Source organism: Phycodurus eques, chromosome 11 (genome assembly GCF_024500275.1).
Source record: "Phycodurus eques isolate BA_2022a chromosome 11, UOR_Pequ_1.1, whole genome shotgun sequence".
NCBI lineage: Eukaryota > Metazoa > Chordata > Actinopteri > Syngnathiformes > Syngnathidae > Phycodurus > Phycodurus eques.
Genome location: NC_084535.1, coordinates 14,523,019 through 14,545,862, shown reverse-complemented (window position 1 = coordinate 14,545,862; position 22,844 = coordinate 14,523,019). Strand labels below are relative to the sequence as shown.

The 22,844-nt window shown below is 38.9% G+C and overlaps 1 protein-coding gene across 8 annotated transcripts in view; it reads right to left on the bottom strand.

The window, feature by feature from the left end:
- adgrb3 (adhesion G protein-coupled receptor B3) overlaps window positions 1-22,844 on the bottom strand; it is a 141,670-nt gene that overhangs the window by 63,273 nt on the left and 55,553 nt on the right. For 5 of the 8 annotated variants that reach the window (XM_061690007.1, XM_061690009.1, XM_061690012.1 and 2 more), the window contains exons 3-10: window positions 22,390-22,500; window positions 20,270-20,431; window positions 13,741-13,905; window positions 12,315-12,479; window positions 10,641-10,805; window positions 8,303-8,404; window positions 2,630-2,736; window positions 1,099-1,293 (exon numbers count right to left, since the gene is read on the bottom strand). In XM_061690007.1, the coding sequence (XP_061545991.1) occupies window positions 1,099-1,293; window positions 2,630-2,736; window positions 8,303-8,404; window positions 10,641-10,805; window positions 12,315-12,479; window positions 13,741-13,905; window positions 20,270-20,431; window positions 22,390-22,500 (1,172 nt within the window). Of the gene's footprint in view, window positions 1-1,098; window positions 1,294-2,629; window positions 2,737-8,302; window positions 8,405-10,640; window positions 10,806-12,314; window positions 12,646-13,740; window positions 13,906-20,269; window positions 20,432-22,389; window positions 22,501-22,844 lie in introns of those variants that run through there. The other 3 variants (XM_061690010.1, XM_061690014.1, XM_061690013.1) reach the window with 3 other exon arrangements.

The window sequence follows — 22,844 nt, the reverse complement described above, 5'->3', positions numbered from 1 at the left end:
GTACACCCTGAACTGGTTGCCAGTCAATCGCAGGGCACATAGAAACAAACAACTATTCGCACTCACAGTCACATCTACGGGCAATTTAGAGTCTTCAGTCAACCAACCACGCATGTTTTTGGGATGTGGGAGGAAACCGGAGCGCCCGGAGAAAACCCACGCAGGTACGGGGAGAACATGCAAACTCCACTCAGGCGGGGCCGGGGATTGAACCCCGGTCCTCAGAACTGTGAGGCAGATGCTCTAACCAGTCGTCCACCGTGCCGCCCCTTATACTTTCCTTCTACTCTAATTATTGCAGATATGGTTATTATAGTGTTGCTAAACCAACAAATCTAAACATGGCCCAAGAGTACCACCAGGCACGTATAGACCTTAAGTGGTGCTCAAGCTTTTGCCTTGGATGAAAAATAGTGCTCTTCTTACCGAAGCCCATTTTTTTCTTCATTCATGAATGTATAAAAAATACCCTCTGTCTTCAATCCTACCCAAAGGTTTTTGATATTTGAGGGATATTTGAGTCCTTGGGAATATTGTACATACTGTATGCTTCCACCTTAATTTATTAGAGGTTAAACAGAGGCAGTTTAAATGGTGGCAGGTATGTGCTGACCTCCACTTAACATGACTTTGAATGTGATTGCTTAATTCTGAACACAACCACATCCCCATTGATAAGAGGGTGTGTGCACTTGTGCAACCACATTATCTATGTCTATCTTGACTTCCCCTCTCAAATGTTTTTTTCAATTACATTGCACAGGTTATAGGTTAACTAATAGTTGAAAAAAGTAAAAAAAAAAAATTATTTGGTCCCGTTTTTGTATATCACAAAAACCTGCCATTTGTACAGGGGTATGTAGACTTTTTATATGTACTGCAGCCTACCTTTACTTCCTTTGTCAATAGTTGTATTATTGACTGTGTTAACAATAATCAATACGTTATATACAGTATATATTACTGTTTTTTGTAAATTGTATGAATAATTTTGGCGATGGGTGCCCTTTATTTGGCTTGAGCACCTGATCCCAAAATTTCTGTGTACATGCCTGAGTGCAACATATGAATGTTATTGTTTGCAGGTTTTTAATTTACCTGCACGTCATCTGAAGACGGCTCATAGCCAGCCCTCTTGAAGGTTTCGGTCACATTGCGGAGGATCTCTACAGAAGACAGCAGGTCACCAGCATAGAAGTTCTTCCTCTGGGTAAGGTCCAGCAGGTTTTTGGTCACCTGGGACATCCCATCCCCTGCCAGCATCCTCTGTCCCTTTGCGAGGTGGCCCTGAACCTCCAAAAACAGGAGAGGAAAGAACTTGGGGCATCGGCGTCCTTCACATTTTTGATAGACACACAAGTCAGCTTCACATTGGAGGAAATGGAGTGCATGAAATATGAAAAGAAAGCTTATTTTCTCAGAGACCCTTTATGTGACACTTAATTTCTGAACCAGACTCAATTCTATTGTCCCTCACAGACGTCTAAAATGAACCATTATGAATAAAAGGAGTTAACTGGAGCAGAAGATACACATTTAAGCAGAAATTGCAAATGAAAAATTAGGCTCAAGGTCCATAAAATATACATTCACAGGTATAGAAATTCATAAAAAAATAAAAATAAAAAAATAAAGTCACGACATTCCAACTGTATGTTGTGTTAGAGATACAGATTTAACTAGCCATCCATCCATTTTCAACACCACTTATCCTGGTTAGGGTCGCAGGGCGCCGGAGCCTATCCCAGCTGACTTCGGGCGTAAGGCGGATTACACCCTGAACACGTCGCTATTCAGTCGCAGGGCACATAGAGACACGGACAACCATTCACAGTCACATTCACACTGTCATTGAGTGGGAACTGAACACACGCTGCCTGCACTAAAGTCAAGCGAGTGTACCACTACATCATCAGTGACTTCAGATTTAACTAATGAATGTAATTAACAAAAAAAAAAAAAAAAAGGTGGTTCATTCTTCAATCTCAATGTGCAAAAAAAGAGACACAGATGAATAAAAAAAAAACAAATCAATAAAACATTTAACAGAACAAGTAATAATAGCTGAGCCACTTAATTACTGAGAGAAGATAGTGAATAAAAAAAGCAATTAAAACAGTTTTGGAAAAAAAACTCATATGAAGGAGGCAAAAGGTTAAATTTGTTTGGGTGTAATTTTGTTCCATCAAAATGTGATTTATTGGTGGCATTTTGTTTTTAATCAATAGAATTGAAAAAAATATGCGATAACTACTTTGATATGATGGTACAATTTAAGGATTCTTTTGCAAACTACGGCATTACAGAGCAACTTGTCCGTAATGTTTTGGTGACTAGACACTGTTTTAGAGACAATTTGTTCTTGGATCCAACAAAATTGTAGTTCGGCCATTTACATTTGGTTGATTTGTTTCCAATAGAACAACAGAACACAAGGGAAGTGTGGGAAAATGAAGACAATTTATTACAAAAAGAAAGATGGCAAAACGTTCCCTTTCCCACTCTATGAAAGAGCTGTTTGGCCACAGTGCAATGAGAATGGATGAGTGGTGGGGAGAAAGTGCTGGGGGGGTTACATTTTGATGCATTGGGAACAGAGGATGTGGGAGGGAGCTGACTTTGCACCTACTGATTGCTGCAAGTATCTGAATTCATTTGTTATGCATCGCGCATAGCTCGGCGGCTCCCAGAAGGCCATTCCACGGTGATCCAAAGAGCAGCGTCGACTGGTCGTGCCTGTGAGACAGAGGGAGGGAGAGAAGGTGACAGATTTGGAGAGGAGGAAGCGGCGGGGGGAGATAAGAAGGGGAATGAAGATGCGGGTGCAGAGAGTTTAGGGTTGGGATTAAGACCAAAGGAGAGTTGAATGACAGGAAGGTGCAGTGATGGTGGGGGAGTTGGAAACAGGAAATGAAGGAAAGAGAAGAGAAGAGGACAGACATATTAGTTCTTTCATGAGATATTTAACAATCCCCTTTTGTCCAGATCTGCCGCTCATCACTCACCATCAAAATTTGATGTTGCATACTCAATTATGCAGTGCATTTGAGAGTGCTTTTTAAATGTACTGTATTAGCAATAAAACTGGAGTCCCATGACTTGTAATATATGCATCATGTCTTGTGTTATTAGCGCAACATGCAAACTCATGAAGGGTTTATTCAAGCATGAAGCGCTACTGCTGTGGTCGCTGTCAGGCAATGGAACAGTGATCCAGAAATAGCAGAACCACCCAATATCCACCCACACGCCGTGCACATTCTACATAGACGGTCCATCACACCTTCCCAGCTGTCGACCTGCTGGAGCGCACTTCACAGATCACCCGGCCGCTCGACATCCCGAGGAAAACTCCCACAGTAACAAAACATTACCCTGGTGTCCCTACCTCCCTTAAACCTTCGCTATGGTTGCTCTCATTCTCGCTAACACACACACGCACGCATACACACACACACACACAAACACACACACAGAGAAATGGCTCAAAGCCACCCCCCCGTCCTTCTCTACAGCTACTATCTTATCTGCTGACACACAATCCGTCTGCACAAGAACGTCACCCCTGCAGCACAGAGTAAGGACTCAGGATCTGTTCTGCACACCAACTCGACCACATACCAGCTTCACAGCACAACCATGCCCCAACCCACAAAGTACTCAAACTTTAGTATAGGTACACAGTCTTATGAGATAAAAAAAATCTGCATGAAAGATGCAATCGTACCCATGTCATGGCCAGTAAGCAACAAATTTTCAATATTTTTAAAAATGTGATTCAAGTTCTTAAATAGCAAATTGAGTTCACAGCTTACTTTAGCATTGGAAAATTGTAAGAGCCTTTCTCAAACTATAGAACAAAGATGATTTTTTTTTTTGGCCGCCTGATGACCCCCGACCTGTTCTAATGACATGTTAATGTATATTCAGAGTGGAGAGATACAAATTGCCAAAGGCAAACTTTCATTGATGTGAAATGTCTGAATCTCTAATGGGAAAAAATAAAAAAATCAATCTTGGAGAAAAAAAACGCAGCCAAGGAGCTAAACAAAAACCAAAAAATTATATAAGGTATGTGCAAGCATGTAATAATGACACCACCAAAAAGTCATATATCACTTCTCTTACACTATGCCGGGGTCACATATGGTCATGATTTTAATCTGCACTACCTTCATATATTGTAATGATGCAGAGCTGGTGAAAATAATACAATAAAGCCTTGTGTTCCACAACTCAGCTTCATTTCGCCTCTTTTTTCTTTTTGCTTTATTTATCTCCAGGTACATGAGAGCTTTCTGATGCATTAACCTGTGAAGAGTTTAATAGCTTGAAGTTATGTTGCAGTAATTACACTCTAATTTAGATGCGTGACATCAGATTTAATTGATAATTCAAGCAGCAGTTAGGGACAGACCTTTTTGACCTGTGCTATGGAACAAAATCTTCAAACAGTAAAGCATGCATGACAACACGAATTATTAGCATGTCACAAAAAAAATTACATTATGCAAATGAGCCCACTGTACACGTTTACACGACGCCGATGTAATTCTAAAACAGTTGATAAAATTTGAGGGGAACCATTAGTAGCGTAGTGGTTCAGATAATCTGTTTAATAGCCTCCAGCCCTCCTGCAACCTTCAAAAATAAATACAACTGATGTTTACGCGGCCAAACTTTGGTTTTCACCCCCAAACTTGTCTTCAGTTTCTCCAACTGTGTATTATCTGTCCTTGGGTGTTTGTCAATATCAAGGGTAGGAGGGAGCCTTCCGATCATTCTCGGTACACAGATTGGAACCTTTGCTAAAAAGATTTATATCCAAATGTCAAGGCATTCTGAAGGCATCACAATCAGAAGTAAATGACTAAATCCTCTGCCAAAAGAAGGCTTTTCTCCCTCCCTCACTGCAAGATGCCATTCATTGATGAGCAAGTCATCTCTGAAACCTTGCTGCCAAAAGTACCGTCCAATCTGTTGGAAACAAAGTGTGCTCACATCTCAGGGTGTCATCTAAGGAAAAAACAACATCTCCCAACTGCACCGAGAATCAGTAAAGCACTGATCCACCAATGCTGAACAATCCTTAACATGTCTGTCTGTCAGTCGCATTTGACTGAGTCATCATAAGGATGATAATGTTCTACTCAAGCGCTGTCAGTGACGTTATTGCGCATCACAAAGTATGTGGCAATGTCGCATCCAGTAAACTTTTTTTGTTTTTAACCACAGCTCCATCTGCTGGATTTGATGGGTCACTGACCTATTAGTCACTAATGCAAGTGGACTGTAACTGTGCTAAAGTTCAACTGAATTTCTCAACCTCTATCTGAAACTGGGGCTCTTGGCCTTTGTGCTACCACTCTACAAAATGCTGCAGAAATATGTTATATCGTTTCAAACAATGTTGAAACGATATAACTTACTGACAAATTAAATGTATGTTTGTCCCTAAAGGCCTTCAAATGTCAACATGTTAAGCTTCCCACCCATCACCAAATACAAAGCAACGTAAATGTTTTTGTTGTTGTAATTTGGTTTGTTAGCATAATTACACAGCAAGTCCAGAGAAATTTTCTCTGAAACTTTGTAGAGGGGTAACACATGGGCCAAGAAAAAAATATATGTCTTCTAATAAAAAAGAGAATACAGGATAGAAATCTGTTTTCGGTCATACCAGCTAGCTAAATGGGTGGTTAATGGACAGAACTCCCTTTATTTCGTGTATGTATGTGGTTTTACAATAAAGCCCTTTTGTTTCCATCTCCAGCCTTGTTATTATCAGAGTGCTGCTGATTGTACAAAGTGACAATTTCAGTCGACAAACAATGCTCCACGATGTTTTTTCTTACAATTTTGTTCACGTTTCAATGTTTGCAGAGATCTGCGTTCGACTGAGTGCTTTTCTAATTTAGAAACCGTTAAAAAAACAACAACACTGTCCCGATCAGCTGCATGCTTGCTTTTTGTTGCAGTCTGATAAGTTCCACTTAATTAGTAGTGGGCTTTGTTTTTGTCATCTTGTCCATGTTTCTTTTGAGATTAAGCTTGTGTAATTCTGCCTTGTTAAATTTTTTTTTTCAGAAAATCACATTCTGTATGGCTGCAGTTGCAGCACTTGAGTCCACCTGTTTTTCCATATTGCAACACTATCCACTTTGGTCTAAACTCTGCCTCCCTACAAAATCTGAGCCCATCTTCTCGCCCACGGTGGCAGTTGTCACCCGTGATGGGTGAGTCGACGCTGATGCCCCAGTGCTGGGTGTTGTTTCTATGATGACCTTGATGGTGACTGTGACAACAGCAGTGTAAGCGCCTATGCCCCGAACACATTTAGATGCGTCACCACAGCTGTCTGGCCACATTTATGTCTCATATTTAGTTGCGTTGCTTGTGCTGATCAATATTTCATCTTTGTTAAGACTATCTCAGCAGTCTGACTGTCCTGGAGGGAAGCAAGAGGCCTAATCATGATTTCCTTTCGCATCAGGTTGTGTGAGTTTGACCTCAATTTGAAAACAAAACAAAAGGTTTAGAGCAGGGATGTCAAACTCAAATTCACGGTGGGCCAAAATTAAAAATTGGGACAACGTTGCGGGCCAAACTCAATATTTAATGAAAAATCACTGCGATGTGCATGTTTCCCTTCTCTCCAGAAATGGAGCATTAAAGTTTATCGTATGACAACAAACTTAAATTTTGCTGAAACACTGAATCTGCAATAAACAATCTTTAATATTATAAACACAAGAAATTACATTTCCGATAAAAGACATCAGTTGTATTTGTTTGTCATTTTGTATTTAAATAGATAACATGAATTCTTCTGTCTCTCCAGCTTCTATTTATCTATCTCCCATAACCTTTCTTTTTGATGTAAATCTTTTTTCAAAGGCCAACAACAAAACAACCCAAAAAAATAAGAATGTCCTTCAATAAAAATCCAAACTTCAAACTATTAACAGTCCCTGGCCAGGAGTTGATAAAGGGCATTAAAAAACATGAATTCAATTCTATTCTATTCTTTGTTACTGCCACGTTGCTCCCCACACGACAAACAGGTCTGTCTTTTACTTTAGTGTACAGACAATCTGCCTCCCACCTGTCTGGGAAGTTAACCGTTTTCCATCTTATGTTTGGCCATTTTTGGGAAGGGGAAATGTAAATTTGCTCGAGGAGACTGGTAGCATAGTTGCTAACGACTGCAACTGAAAGGGAAGGTGCGCTCGCTGGTCTAGACTGATGGGCCAACACACTAGCAAAGCATTCTGGCATTTGTAATATTAGCGGAGCATGTGGTATATACTGGTGGGCCAGCTCTAATACACATTTGATATAGTCTTGCGGGCCAAATATAATTACATTGTGGGCCAAATTTGGCCCCCGGGCCTGAGTTTGACATGTATGGTTTAGAGGTTCTAGTTCATTCAGTGTTTCATCACGCTGCCTTTACAAACCCTGCTAAGATTTTTGCTGTGTTTAATCGCTTTACAAACAAACTTGAGCTGACCTGAACTATACTCCATTATAGTCTTTTTCCAGTGCTAAGTGAAAATGTAGTTTAAGGATGAAATACGTCTGATCTCTTTTATTGTACCCTTTTATCATTGCATCAGTCCATCCATTATGCAGGCATTTGAGATCAAGCTATATGGCACGCTAGCGTTATTATCATCACAAAACCTCCGTGTATTCACCTAATGTCCTTCTACACTGAGACACATAGATGGTCGGATTCCTTGCAAATGACAGAATATCTTGACATAAACAATTACGCACAGAGGCTTCCAACTTGCTGACTCTACTCAAGTAGAGCTTTCAAGGTAAAATACAATATACTTGAGATGAATGTATATTAGAAATGACATGATATCCATCTGTACCACTTGAATTGAAGTAGATCTATATATTAATTTTTCATTATTTTATCCATTTACTCTAAGTAGTATCTTACTATTTTATATTGTATATAAACCCAACAACATGGCATTGTCACATCAATGATTTTTTTTTTTTGTTCTATAACAATGCTAAGCAATGAGTCACAGTCCCCTGCAAATCTGACAGGTGCTGCCAAGAGTTATGTTGCGTGTTGAATTGGGATAAAGGGATAAGGGCATTATGCTTTGGATTCGGCAAAGGAATTATGGCACCAGATTTTGTTTTAACGTCACAAGGTTTTATAGATTTCAGAACGATTAGGCAAAAAACTTGTATAACAATAAGGTCTGTTGTGTAATTTCCATACATGCAGTACATAGACATACATTTTATTTATATATATATTATTTGTAATTACCTGTAGCATTGGGTGGACATCTATTAAAGGCCAGTTCCCCTGAAGGCGTTCGTCTCCACAACATCGACACTGCATAGTCTTCAGGACAAATCTCATATGGTGCTGAAATGCAAAGTGATAGAGTTGTACTTCATCTATTAAGGCTGTAACGATTCTGCATCGAAATCGTCGTCTTTGAAATGTCAGAACCATGACAAGCCCTTCCAACTGTGTTCCTCCACTGTACATACAGGCACATGAGCTCACAGTGCTACCAAACTTAATATAATTAACATAATAATCTTTTTTTTAAAGTTAATTTGATAAAACTTAAGCCTAAATTGAAGATACATTTCTTCATCAAGCCTTCTCCAACTGCTTGTCACCGAACTACTTTTTCCATTTAGCCCGTGTTGCCTTCGCTAGATTAAAGTAATCCGCCTATACGTCTGGTGGTTTACTTTCACTTTTCACTTTTCACTACTTACACGTGTCTATGGAGCAGGCAAGTTTCTGGCCAACAAGGCGACACCGTCCGTTTACATCATCGCGGGGACAATGATGTAAACAAAATGCGCTGGCCCTGATGCCCAAGTTGTGTATTAACATCGCAGTTGGCCGTGCATCGTTGCCTTCGGCTAGTCCGATCTGCTCACAGGGGAGGGAGAGGAATGAGGGTAGCGAGTGGCGTAAAGTCAGTGAAAGTCCATCTTCCTCCCCAATGTTATGTCTATAACGTGAGTACAATGGCTGTGTGCCAACAGTACTTTATTCCAACTCACTGCTATTGTGCGCATTCCATAACAACAAAGCCGAAACACCTGGAGTGTTGTGTTGTGGTGTGGTGTAGTGAAGTCAGTTCAGTGTAGTGTTTGTACACACTACAATGCAATGCAATGCAAACTAAAACTAGCAGACATTCCAACAGCTTCTTCCCTCTTACCATTAACTTCTTAAACAGTTAACTTACAATTCCATTGCAAAATGCTGCCAATTTTTTTGTCTTGAGTTTGTTGTCACACTTCTGTCAGGCCAGTTATAGAGTACAATACTCGTGCACTCACTGTAGTAGTAGTAGTCTCGCCACGCTTTGCATATCTGTTGTTGACAAATACTGGCCACCCATGTGCTTGAGTTGCATCTGCACCATTTGCACAATTGACTGAGTATTATCTGCAACATTTGCGCAATTGACATTGTCCCAGATTATCGCACTACTAGTCACTTTAATGGCCTTTGCACAATGGTCATTGCACCGGACTATTGCTCTATTAGTCATTCAAACTGCTCTCATTGCTAGAAAACTCTGCATCTTCTTGCACAATTGTCAAAATAAATAAATTGTACCGGCATTGCCAGATTACTAGCAACCTTTTATTGCTCAGTGACTGTTTTTCTTAATGTTCTTTATGTCTCAAAAGTATTCTCTGTCAATTGACTGTCTGTTGTCGTACTAGAGCGGCTCCAACTACCGGAGACAAATTCCTTATGTGTTTTTGACATACTTGGCGAAATAAAGATGATTCTGATTCTGATTCTGTTGTTAACCTGACTGCACAGAGAGTGCTGGGCTGTTGCGACTCCTTTGAGACAGTAAGACAAATGTTGTGCTTTGTTTTTACCTATTTCGTTATTTAATTTCTGCAATTCATAGATAGAAAGTCTCAAAGATCTTAACTCACCGTTTATGTTGTTTGTGGCATAGGCAGCAAGTTTGTTACCGAAACTCCACAGTGTCCTTTAGTTCTTATTATATTTTTAATGGTAGTTATTTTGTTAGAGAAATGTTTCTTTGCTTTTACATATTTAGTTATTAAATTGGTGGTTTACAGCACAGACTGGAGATGATTGTAATTCTATTTATTTTTACAATCATGGAAAATTAAGTGTCCTAAATAAATAGTCCATTTTTTTTTTATTTTTTTTTACTACAGGCTCTTTTTTGCAATTTCTTTTTACCCCCTCAAAGAAAAAAATCTAATCGTATATCGAACTGTGGGTCATGAATCGTAATACGTATTGTGGCCTTGGTGTATCATTACAGCCCTAGCATTTATGCAACATATTTCTTTTGCACTACATTGAAAATATATATATATATATATATATATATATATATATAATCTGGTTGAAGTATGACCTTAAAAATATAAATATAATGTTTTATTATTTCATGTTAATCACTTTCCTCCTATAACCGCAGAGTTCTGTACATTTACAGTCTTTTTGCCACCATTTTTTGTCATCTGTGTCAAAGGAGCATTGTGTGTGCATGTTTAAAATCAATGATTTCCTCTCAATACCCAAAGAGGAAGGCATGAGCTGCTGCCTGTATAGTATGTCAAGTATTCAGCCTCACCTGGGCACCGTTGGTCGCTGCATTTCCGGACTTCTTCTCTGTTGCCATCACACTGATGCCCGGTCGTCACTGCCCCCTGACACACTCGAGTTCTCCTCTGCCATCCACCGTCACATGACTTCGAACAGCCGCTCCACGGACCCCATGGATTCCACTGCCCGTTAGCTGTAACACAAATCAAATCAAATCAGAAACATCCAATTTAACAAATATCATTTTGTTACACAGTGTGCGTAACTCATAAACAGTTGTTTTGCAAGTTTGCAGATTCAGTATGCTAGTAATAGTCCATAATTGAACAAAATAATTTTGAGCACTTAGCAGCATGTGTGTTTTATGGCTACAGAAGCTTTTCTGCAAATGGTGATTATTTCCCTCATGCTGCCAATGTTAAAGCATAATAATTACCAAGTTGCCATGACCAGCAGCAGGTTTTATGCACTTGTAATGAAGACTATAAACTGAGCATGAGACAAAACAATGCTACCCTTCAGCAATGTAATAATTCCCATGTCCTATTCTTAAGAAGCGGGAAACACATGCAGCATGATTTCATTCTCCTCCAAATAACTTTTTTTACTTACACGTAGAAACTACTGAGACATGCTGGCCAAAACTAACTCTCATTGATTAATGAATGAGATATGACAATATGTTTGTTTACCAAATATATTATGAATGGAGACTCTGCGCTGTCCTTCATTACGTTCACCAAGGAGTTTATTTTTACAGTTTCATTGATTTGTTTGTTTAGCAGTGCGTAATAACTAGTCAACTTGGAAAAACCTATTACATTTTTAAATTGAGCCAGAAAAAAGTGTGCATCCAGGGTGAATTGTGCCTCTGTTTTTGAGGATCTCAATGACAAAGTGCTGGGTATCTATGAAGGTGCCATTAAAACTGTAATAACATTTGGGAAAGGTGTATATTTTTCACCATCAATTTGATGTGTCGTATGATGGCACAGTCTGTGTTAATCCACAAGCGTTTGATCGCTCACCTTCTGAATTGTTAAATTGGCAGAGCTCATTAAAGACAAAAATCGCATAATGTATCATCACTGTGTGAAGCCAACAACAACATTGCCGAGTTCATTATGCCACAAATTGGAGAAAAATAAACAAACCCCCTCAAAAGGCTTTATTGTTTCTTTTAGTGCGTCAGTTTGATTGTGTAGTTGTGTAACATTTCGACAGACTTTCAGAATGAAAGAAGAAAAACAAAGAAAAAAAAACTGTGCTCTTTCAGGCTGCAGCAGCAAAAATTGCATCAGGAGATTATGGGAAGGCCTTGGTGTGATGAGACAAGGCTTGATGGAGGCCACTAAGCTGACATCTCTGAGCCTCTAATGCATCAATGGTGTTGACAGACAGGGTGGACGCCTAACTCGGAATTCTGTGAAAGGCATACAGCATTTCTAACTGGATTTTACAAATCCAATTGATAGAGCATGGTCTTGAACATTATTGCTATTTTCTTGATTCTCTCACTAGGAAGCTTTTGGCAGTGCATGAGAAATCACAGCTAAAAGAATCCAGGGACACTACGAATAAAATTGATTGCAATAATTATAATGCAATCTGGGCTTCCATTTATCCCTTCACATTTATGGAATTAAGAGTCTCTGTTTTTTTTTTTTTTTTTTTTTTTTTTTTTTTTTTTTTTTTTTTTTACCTGTGCAGTCAGGATTATGACACTCTCTGCTTTCTGCCCAGTGACCGCGACACTCCGATCCCCCATGTGCGGCCGCTGAACACTGCCTGGTCCTCTGCTGAGTGCCGTTGGCACATGTCACTGAGCAGTCGCTCCAAGAGCTCCACTCTTGCCACTGTCCGTCCACTGAGGCATCAGCCACAATACAACACGCATGTCGCAAGTAATGAAAGGAAAAAATAATAAATAAACAAAAAAGGCAGACAGAAATGGAAGGAGATTTAGAATAAAATCCAGTGGGATAGAAATGTATTAGACAACATGGGTACTTATGAAGGACTAGACCACAGCTTTATTTTGATTGTGATGACTGTCAAGGTCTTTAAGACTATTTAATACTGTCTGTGCAGAGGACAAGATCCACTCGTAACATGGTAAAGGCAATGTTTAGCGTGAAGAAGAAAAAAAATGCTCAGCACCAATACGACTTTGACGCTGGGATAATATTCTTGACACTTCACAAGGTTTGTAAAGTGCTACAGTATAACTTTAAATGCACCACAATCTCTGCATTGATTCAGCTTTGCTCTCATTATTGACTGCAGCATGATTATATTCATAAAAGATCAACTGATTGTATTTTTAGTTTTACAATTTTATTTTAGCATTCTTTTTTTTTTTTTTTTTTTACTTTGCTAATTGTAATTGTATTGATGTTTTTACACAGCGTATTCCACCCAAAAGGGGACCTGGTTTCATCGTTCAAACATTTTAATTGGTTGCAGATTAATGGAATAAAATCCTGCAAACTATTTTATTGTTTGTCAAGCATGCCATTTCATGCCAAACCACATGAGCGAAGACTCATAAAAATTGCTAGGACAAGAGTTGATTTCTCTTACTCTCTCTTGATAAACAACGGTCTGACATTTTGGGATAATGAAGAGAATGTTTTTAACAGATAATGACAGTACAGTTGGCCTGTAGTGAATTTGGTGATCCACACGGGTTAAAATGAGATGGCTAAACTAGCCATTAAACTACTAATTATGAGGACTGAAATTTAAAACATCGATGCAACTCTTTAAAATTGTGAGATGGACAATATCCATTCATCAATGGAAGCCTTGATTATATTGACACGTCCTTGTACAATGATGACTATGAACATCTAGATTTGTGGTGCTCAATTACACACACAAGTCCTTTGTGTAGTATTTTTAGGAAACACTTTGCTTTAAAGTAGACTAGATATTGTTAAAGTGACATAGAAATGTTTTCATTCGACAGTGCCAAGCAATTATTTTCCCAGGTTGGAACCACATTTTTAATTTGGGTCTGAACTGAAAAAGCTGGGGAATCTTTCATTTATTCGATCAACACCTTCAGGTACGACGATCCGGAATGTTACTCTCTAATGCTTGTTGGATTATCTAGCAGATGATACCTGGGCAAAGAGCTATGTTGCAAAGCTTAGTCTGTGTCTCAGGTCCGTCGCAGGCCCGGCCTCCGTGCTGTGGGGGCGCGCACATCCTAGTCCGAGTGCGGTGACCCCGGCCACACGTGAACGAGCACAGACTCCACGGAGACCACTCCTCCCATACACCGTGCACTGCGGGCACAGAGAAGGTGTCAGGTCTGATCAATATCCTCTCGCCGTGCCATTACATAAATGGACAATAATAAACTCTGCTGAGCCATAAAAGGAAATGAAATCAATCAAAAGTAATTAGTTTTTATTAAGATAGTAGATGAAACACTGAGCACATGGACAGTGCGGGGTTTAATTTACAAACCCTCAGCCGCAAGTACCAGTCAGTCATGTACTGTATATTTGGCAAGCATTATTCAACTTTTCAGGGTGAACACTAATTAACAAAGCCTCACACAGAATGAGAGCTCACTGTCCCTGGTTTGTTTTAAGAGACTTTCTAAGCAAAGATGTACGTGGTGTGTGGCGCGACCGCTCAATTTTGCAGATTGCTGATTCTTCTTGGTTGACTGCGAATAAAATTTCTGCTAAGCAGACTTAAAAGGTTAATGTGGCCCAACAATGCTCCCTGCAAATCCTTCACTGCAACAACATATTAATAATCATTATGCAGCAGACAGCCCATAGCCTGGATCCTCACTTTTGAAAATGCGGTCTTACTCTATAAATGATCAGTAATACATATCTAATTTCTTGCAAGCAGTATTAAAGGGGTTTCGACATCAGCCGTGCAAACGATGCAAGAAATGCTCCCAAGGCAGGCAATTATTTCATCTTTAAGATCAGTGTAAAACCCAGATGGTGCAATTTTATTTTTGGATCCTCAAGACGCACTACTGCAACAATTGTTCCTCAATATGTTAAAGCCTAAATCAGACAAATACATTTAAAAAACAAGACATTAATGATGAGTGAATACACACTTTCTCTTCATTATGAGATGCCTCCTTATTAGTTGAGCTTTAAAGGACAAAAGTGTTTTGCTCTAACTTTCTAATTTTACACAATAGCTGGCAAAAGATGTTGTTTCTAGTGAAATTAAAGTTTGCATTACAGCTGATTGATGGCAACTTCCTCCTGAAACTACAGACAGCGTTTGCAATTGGCCCCAAGTTTTACTTTGGAGAGCAAAATATGGAAATCAGAGTAGCAGACATACAATAGGTTAGACACCTCTTGTCTTGCCTTGGCACCAGTCATTTCACAGTGATATTAAATAATTAAAATACTTCTTTAAAATTGTTCTTTTTGAAAAGGTTTGCTGTTCGCTGTCTCCCATGAAACCACCAATGTCCTGTTCACTGAGAGGATGGTGATGTAATAATTTAGAGGAACACTGCGAAAATTGCATATTACAATACATTTCCATTTTTCAGTTTGTATTTGGTATGCATCCACTGAAGAAATGTTCACATTATACAGTGCTCAGCATATATGAGTAGACGCAAAAATGGGTACATACTAAGGAAAGTTGATGAGCAAAGTTAAATTTTAGATTAAAACAGTTCTAATTCACACAAATTCAACAACATGGGCCTCTAATCCTCAACAAAATTCTGAAATTTCAATTTTTGTTTATTCTGAAAATGGGCTGTACTTATTTATGTTGAGCACCGTAAAATACAGGGATAACATGCAGAGAAAACCCCTATAGGAAAAAAAGAAATGAAGTAAAGTTGAATGTCCCCGAGGTTGCACAATTCAGAATTGGATCTGATTTTTCGGAAAATATACACCAGTCGAACCACTCTCTGGAAGACCGAAGTGTATCCGACTGAGCATCAAAGGGTTAACTCAATGCCCGTCTTTAGCTTTTTATTTTTTTTGACACCAAAACAACTTCCATGTCTGTTTCCATCATTTGTCATAGGAACAGTGTTTCAAACAAATCTAAGGTTGACCAGCGACCTGGAACACTGAATACATTTCTGGATAAAAAGTCGACAAATACAGTAGATTCAAGGTTCTGCCCCGACCTTGGTGATTTTACGACACTATGCTGCTTCGTAGATGGGAAATGACTAGCTCCCAATGTACAAAGGAAATTGTCATATCCAAGGATCAGTGGTTGAGTATTTGTATTGTAGGATCAAACTGATTGTCCCCTCCAAAGGCATGTCAGCATTAGTCCCAGTTCCCTGCCTCTGGCCATTGCTTTGATGTGTCTAACTGAAGTCCATCAAAAATAGCAATGGACACAATGTCTATTATGTGTCGGGCAGGGAGAAACTCATGGATAAGATTATGCTTCAAAACAAATACATGGGCAAACAATTTGTGATTTTGTGATCACTTTTTAAATTACTCTGTATTGGTTGAAATAGTAGGCTGAAGAGTAGCAACTGTTTTAAGGCCAAGCCATATAAAGATCATCAAGTGCAAGCAAAAGGAAATTGTTGAGATTTCACGCTTCGACTGGCTGACGGCGGATAAATGCTTCAGATAAACGCCTTCTAATACCATGAGTTCCTGTCTTTTGATGAGGAAAACATTGTCCTCATCACAATTAAAAACATTATCAATGACTCTAAAATGTTTCTGAATTATTTAAAATGTTTTTCTTATTAAATAAGATTAGATACAGCAACCTCATTATTTTTCTCTTAATTGCACATTTGGTATGTTGAGTGCCGCTTTATTTGGAAAGTGCAAAAGAAAAAATAACACCATACCTGTCTGGTAATTGTGCTGTAAGACAAGTTATATTGTTATTGCACTTAAGTGTGAATGCATTTGAGGCTTGACAATCTCGTTCTCTTTGATGCTTTTCAAAAGCATGAAATACAACATTGCTTGACAATAATAATCCTTATAACGTGAAGAAGTGGGTTTTTGTTTACCCCCCAAATATTTAACTATTATGATTTACGCTGTGCAGTGAAAGAATGATTTTCCTATACTGGAAGAGAATTGATGGACATATGGAGTTTTCAGCTAAAAATGTAAAATATTGACTGACATTCCTTAAAAAGAGCTGCCTTCAAAAGCCTAACGTAGCCCCAGGTAGTACGAGTTCTGTCAAAAAAGGAGCTATTCAAAAGAAAAAAACTCTTAAAGCTCTCTGTACTTCGTTGGATGAGTCGTGGTGTCTGTATGGCATGACTAACAGGTTAGTACAGATACCAATTTTCCACAAGACGAGTTGATATTTCATTATTAATGACTAATCAACATATTTTTTTCATGCAAAAAGAAATACCTCTAATTTTGGCAGGCGCAATATGGATACTCTCATTCTTCTTCTATATATAGAATTATCAGTCAATTCATTTGAAGTATAAATTACTGTACACAAGAAAGGTTTTCTTTAATGGCACAAAGCCATTTGGCGGTTTGCTTCTAAGGTTGGTGCCTCAATTCTCACAAGAAACACATAAATCTTTTTTTTCATTTCTGGAATAAAACAAAAAGCAGCTTGATAAGAACTGTGCATTGTGTGAAAAATGCATTCAGCCATAACATTTTTTTTTGGTCCTGTTCAGCTGTTAGGTCAAGCAAAAAGGTGGATCTGTATCCCTTTTATGCCGGAACAGTTTTACTGTCTCACAGTGGACTTTTTCGAAGCTGACACTGTGGTTTCTTTGCATTCTGATGGATATTTATCGAGAATTACTGTCGTTCAGTCAAACAGGGCAAGGATTTTAAAGGGGAGTGACAGAAACAACAAAAAGGGGAGAGAGCGAAAAGGTAACTAAATAATAAAGGAAAAGAAGACAACAAAAGACAAGACGCTAGCTGTAAACAAGATGAAGGAAGTAAAGCATTATATAACTAGTACAATGACACATGAGAATCGAGTGTTGTATGAGGCAATTGTGCTACACCCTGTGAGGGAAGGACGGGACAAGCTAGGACAGGGCTGGACAGGACAGGGACTGGAGGGGAAGCATGCAGGACAGGGGTTGTGGACCCGGGTGTGCATCTGAAGCGTGGTGGGAGTGGCTATGTAAATTATAAACATCTATAGGACAAGAGTGTAAGTCAGGGGATACCCAAGAAATATGCGTAGTTATAAGTTATTTGTCACAATGTTGTGAATGGCTCCACACCCAGCGAATAAGTCCCAGGGATGTGTGTCTGCAGACACGTGCAAGTGAATTGTAACCGTTTCACATGCACAACAATTGTCGGAGGTGTGCTGTAATTGCTGTGCCTGCATCGCGAGGGCTGAGGACCCCACCCCATCCAATCGAGAGACGGGGGGGCCAGGAGCCCACCCGAGAGTGGCCCGGTGGACGGGACACCTCCCACTCCCTCCCGAAGGACCCAGGGTAGTCCACGCGCCCCGCCACCCCCGACTCCCCTATCCCCAGGAGAGCAAGATGGCCCCCCACCAACCGGCTGGCCCCACAACATAGCCAGTCCCCACCCCGCCCGCGGGTCAGACGGTGTCCCCTGTTTGGTGGAAAGGAGGGTGGATAGGGGCGCCGAACAAGGGAACGATAAGGGCGGCACCCCGGAGAGCAGCCACGGGGGCATGAGAAGGGAGCCCCCACGCCAAGCAGCCATCCCGCCAGATGGATGTGTGTCATTTTGGAAAATTCCAGACCACATATTACCTTGACACTCTTTAGGTGAGAAGAATCCAAATTACTTAAGAGTTTTGTTTCCTTTCTTTAACTTTGTAAAAGAATAATCTGGATGCAAAATTGGCCAAACAGAAGTACAAAAGGGGACTAAGAAATACATGAACTAAATTCCAGAATGTGGCTGTGAAGTCTGTTTTTTTATAAAAAATTTTTTTCAAACGAATCCAAGTTCCTAATGCTGTTAGCTCTAAATAGCAGTCACACTAGAGCTGGTATTCAATCAGCTGCTATTTGAAATGACTCACTCCATTTCTCTTGCGCAGTAGGATGTTGACACTTTATAACACAGCCAAATTCCCACTTACACATGATGCATCTAAAATCAAGTATAATACATCACAGATTCGAAAGTGTCAAAAATGTCTCCCTTAGCTTTGAAAATTGGCCACTTCATACTATTGGAAGCATTTAGAACCTTGATTTAACAGCACCATCACATCCTTTGATCAAGCAGTGATGTAATTTTTAAATCAAATCATAGCACAAGGCAGTGTTCACACTTGTCTGCTTTAGTTGGGTTCAAACCAACTGTGGATGTGTTTGCTCTGCTGGTGCTGTTCATTTGGTCAAAAGTGCCAAACAAGCGGCTCTGCAACGTGAACACTGGTGCGGAACAGTTTACTTCAGTTGGAGTCTGAACACTACACTGGAAAAAGACAAGGCCACTGTTAAAATGACAGCACAAAATTTGTGATGTAAAAATGAGCAGGTGATGAAATCTTCATGCATTAGTGCGTTGTGTTGTGGGAAGCTTTTCATGACATCTCAACTGATAAAAAAGTACAATAAATAATAACATATGTAACCCAACAGACAGCTTGTGTTTATAAAAACTATGTTTCACCATACACAAACGCAGTCCAATCACGTTGTGCCTTTATGAATTCAATATGGGGTTTTTTTTGGCCAACTTTGTCCCCAGTGATAAAAATGTCAGTTTAAATGCTAAGTGAAGTGGACCAAACGTGCACACCTTGTATCTTTTTTTTAAAACATTTTTTGAATAGCTATTTTTTACTTTTGTCTTACAAGTGTGTTTAAACATGTAAAGTTGACCTGCTCACATGGACACAGTATCCAACAAGAATCAAACAAACATGAACTCTGGCATCATCAAAGACCTGGATCACCTACAGCAGGACCGCCCGGATTCCTGACAGCTTCACAGCTTGAGCCGTGAGCCACTCCTTCACAGCTTGAGCCGCTTGAGCAACTCCTGCCCCATAAGTGAACCATGAAGTTTTCATCTGGTGTTATTTCTGGCCTTGTACATTTTTGGTAGCTTTTGTTGAGTCACCCCTAGTTCAGAAATTAATATTTAGTATTTTTGCACTAAGGTGAATATATTTTAGCTTCTTTGGATTTGATATTTTTTCAGTTTGTATTCTAAGAACGTTTTAAACATTCTTGACCATCAACAAGCACCTGAACGAATGACAGAAAGACACCGCAATCATAAACCCGATGCTGCTACGTGATGAGTCATCTGTCACATTATCGTTGGTTGAGGGTGGGGGTTGTGGAGTGGAAGGTGTGCTTTAAGAAACGCATCCAAGCTATTTTGAGTTTCCCTGATAATCTTTCAGGAAATGACGCTGATGTCTTATCATTTGAAGCTCCATACACAACCAAATGTCATTAAACCATTTTGCTGCTGATGAGGTGCCTTTCAGTTATGTGAAATGGTGAAATCATAGAGGTGATAATGACAAACACGCACACACACAGACACACACACACACACACACACATTCATAAAATAACTATAACGAAAAACACTTGATTAAAATGATGATAATCATACAATGTAAGACACATTCCGATACAACACTTTTCCTGCCATTTCAACAACAAATGAGTAAAAAACATCAACAAGAATCTGCTGCTAACACTACCTGGACAAGGGGCAGTGTTATTGCAAACCCTTGATTCTCTTAAAGGGCCGCTGCAGTGTGTTCCGTATGGTGAGACACATGTTCTTGTTCGCACCTGCGACCCTTGACTGCATGTTACAGAGCAAGAGCTCCACTGGGACCACTCCTCTGCACCTGATTCACCTGTATGGGAGAAGGGTGACACTAGTTAAATGCAGCAATATGGTCTTGGGGTACGGCTAAGGTGGGGCAAGTTGGGCAGTAAAATAGGGAGGGGCCAACGTTAGCCAGAAAAGAGGTGGGATCTTCAAGATTTAAAGACATCCGAATGGGTGCACTACACTCTATATTATTTTCTGTAATCTTTGACAAATATTGAATAGATTGTTTTGACAGAAATCACGTAGTTTAACACATCACTTGATCAGGTCAAAACAAATGTGTATTTATGCAAAGATCACAGAAATGTGGGCATAAAAAATTCAACAGTAAACATTGTAGCATTCTAACTTTCTTTCAGTTCATTGCTATAAATTTTTCAAGCCTTTCAGTGAAACAAAAACATGTTGAAGAAGCAAGGTAAAAATGACCATAAATAAATAAAACTTCATAAGAACATGGCGACATGCAACGATGATGACATCTGAAAAAATAAAATAGAAACTGATGGGTATTAGTAAAGAGTTCTGAATTGTGTATTGCCATCCACTGCAGCTAAACTAATTTCTTTGACAAAAGTCGTATTTGTATGAGTTCTTGTTTCCAAATATTTTCATATCTAATGGTGTTAATCACCCCAAAGATGACCAGTTCCTGTTTGAGATCAAAAGGATGTGCAATGTGTTCTGTGTTGTAGGGCTTTTTGACAAATGTGGGCTTTCTTATTGTTAATATTAGAGCTACCACTGATATTTTTAAAATTATCATTGTGTAGGTGTTGAGTTTTTTTATATTAAGATTATTGAGCAATTCGTAGATATTCGTCATATTCGCAATCGTCCAAATGACATCAAACCCACAAAAATCCAATCCTGATGATCAGCAAGTTTGAATCACCAACACCACGGTAGAACAAAATACCCAAATCTTTTGGTCATTTATTATTTATTTTTTTTCAACTGAAGTATTATTTTTATTTAGGCTTTTTGAGGTAAAGTGAATGCTTGAAGCTCCGTATGTTTTAAATCAGCTCCTAACTACATGAGCTAAATCGATTAAGTATCAAAACTCTGCCACCAAATTTGTAGATTATAAAATAGCCTGGAAGGTGGATCAATTTGTTGAATGAGGCAGCACAGGGAGTGTAAATAATGTGAGGACGAAGAACAGGAAACACCTAGACAGGGATGCAACATACCTATAGCGTGTGTTACATGAAGTGTTAATGAGTGGGTGTTAATTTGGGGAGATGGTCAGTTGCAAATTAAAATGGTTATGAACAGTGTTTAAAAAAACAAACAGACAGCATTGTAAACAGAACAACAAATGGTCACTATTTTCCCCAAATAAAGAACAAAAATCTCCAAAGGAAATAACCCACTAAAAATCTAAATATTTTTTGAATAAACTTAAATCAACTTAAATTATAATAATAACATGATAGTGAACTCGAGATCGTGCTTTGTCATTGCTTTTTTTGTAATGAAAACGACTTTCTATTGAAAGTGTTGGATTTGTATGCTATAATAGTCATTTTTATGATTGATTTTACTTTTCAGTTTTTATTTATTAAGCTCCACTTAAAGTCAAAGTCACATTACCACTTGGACAAAATATGTTGTTCCTATCTTGGTTATCAGCCTAATAGCATTTAATTTATTACGCATTAGAGGATTTGAACAACTACAACTGGGATTTAATTTTAAATGTATATTCCCCGTGTTACACTGTATGAGTAAACCTCTATGTGAAAATATAATACAGAGACCCACAAAAATTCATTTATGTTCCATTTCCAAAGTAAATTATAAATAAATGAAAGATGTCTTATTATTTTTTATGTAGTCATAGAGAATGTGTTGGAAAAATAATAATAATGCAAAACATTTCCACTCAAGAAGGTGCAGTACAAGAGAGAACATGCATGATGAAATTAAGTTTAGTTAAGAAAATAAAATAGGGAAATATAACTATTATATTACCAGTTTGTGCCATAAATTTAGCAGATTCAGCTTGCTCCTGCAGGGCCTTTGTGTCATGAACTGATCTTGGCCGCTGACTTTTTACTGTATGCTCTCCGATCATTCCATATTCTATGAGACAAAATAGAGGTTGATATGAAAACTAGGCTTAGACAACAAAACTTATTACATACTCTTGGTCAGGGTGTTGGGAACAACTGCAGTACATGGCTCGAAACAAAGACCACACATGTTTGTATTTAATCTGTCCTTCACTCTAGGGCATAGAACAATGCAACAAATTTAAGGGTGAACTCAAATTATTACTTGAGCTTGTAAGCAGAGTGTCGACACATAGCAAACATGCAAATTAACTCACATCGCTTTTACTTGACTACCACGTCAATCAAGCTGGCACCCCTCCCTCCCACTCTCCCGCCTACCCAGAAAAGGAAACCAAAATGAAAGTAAAATGT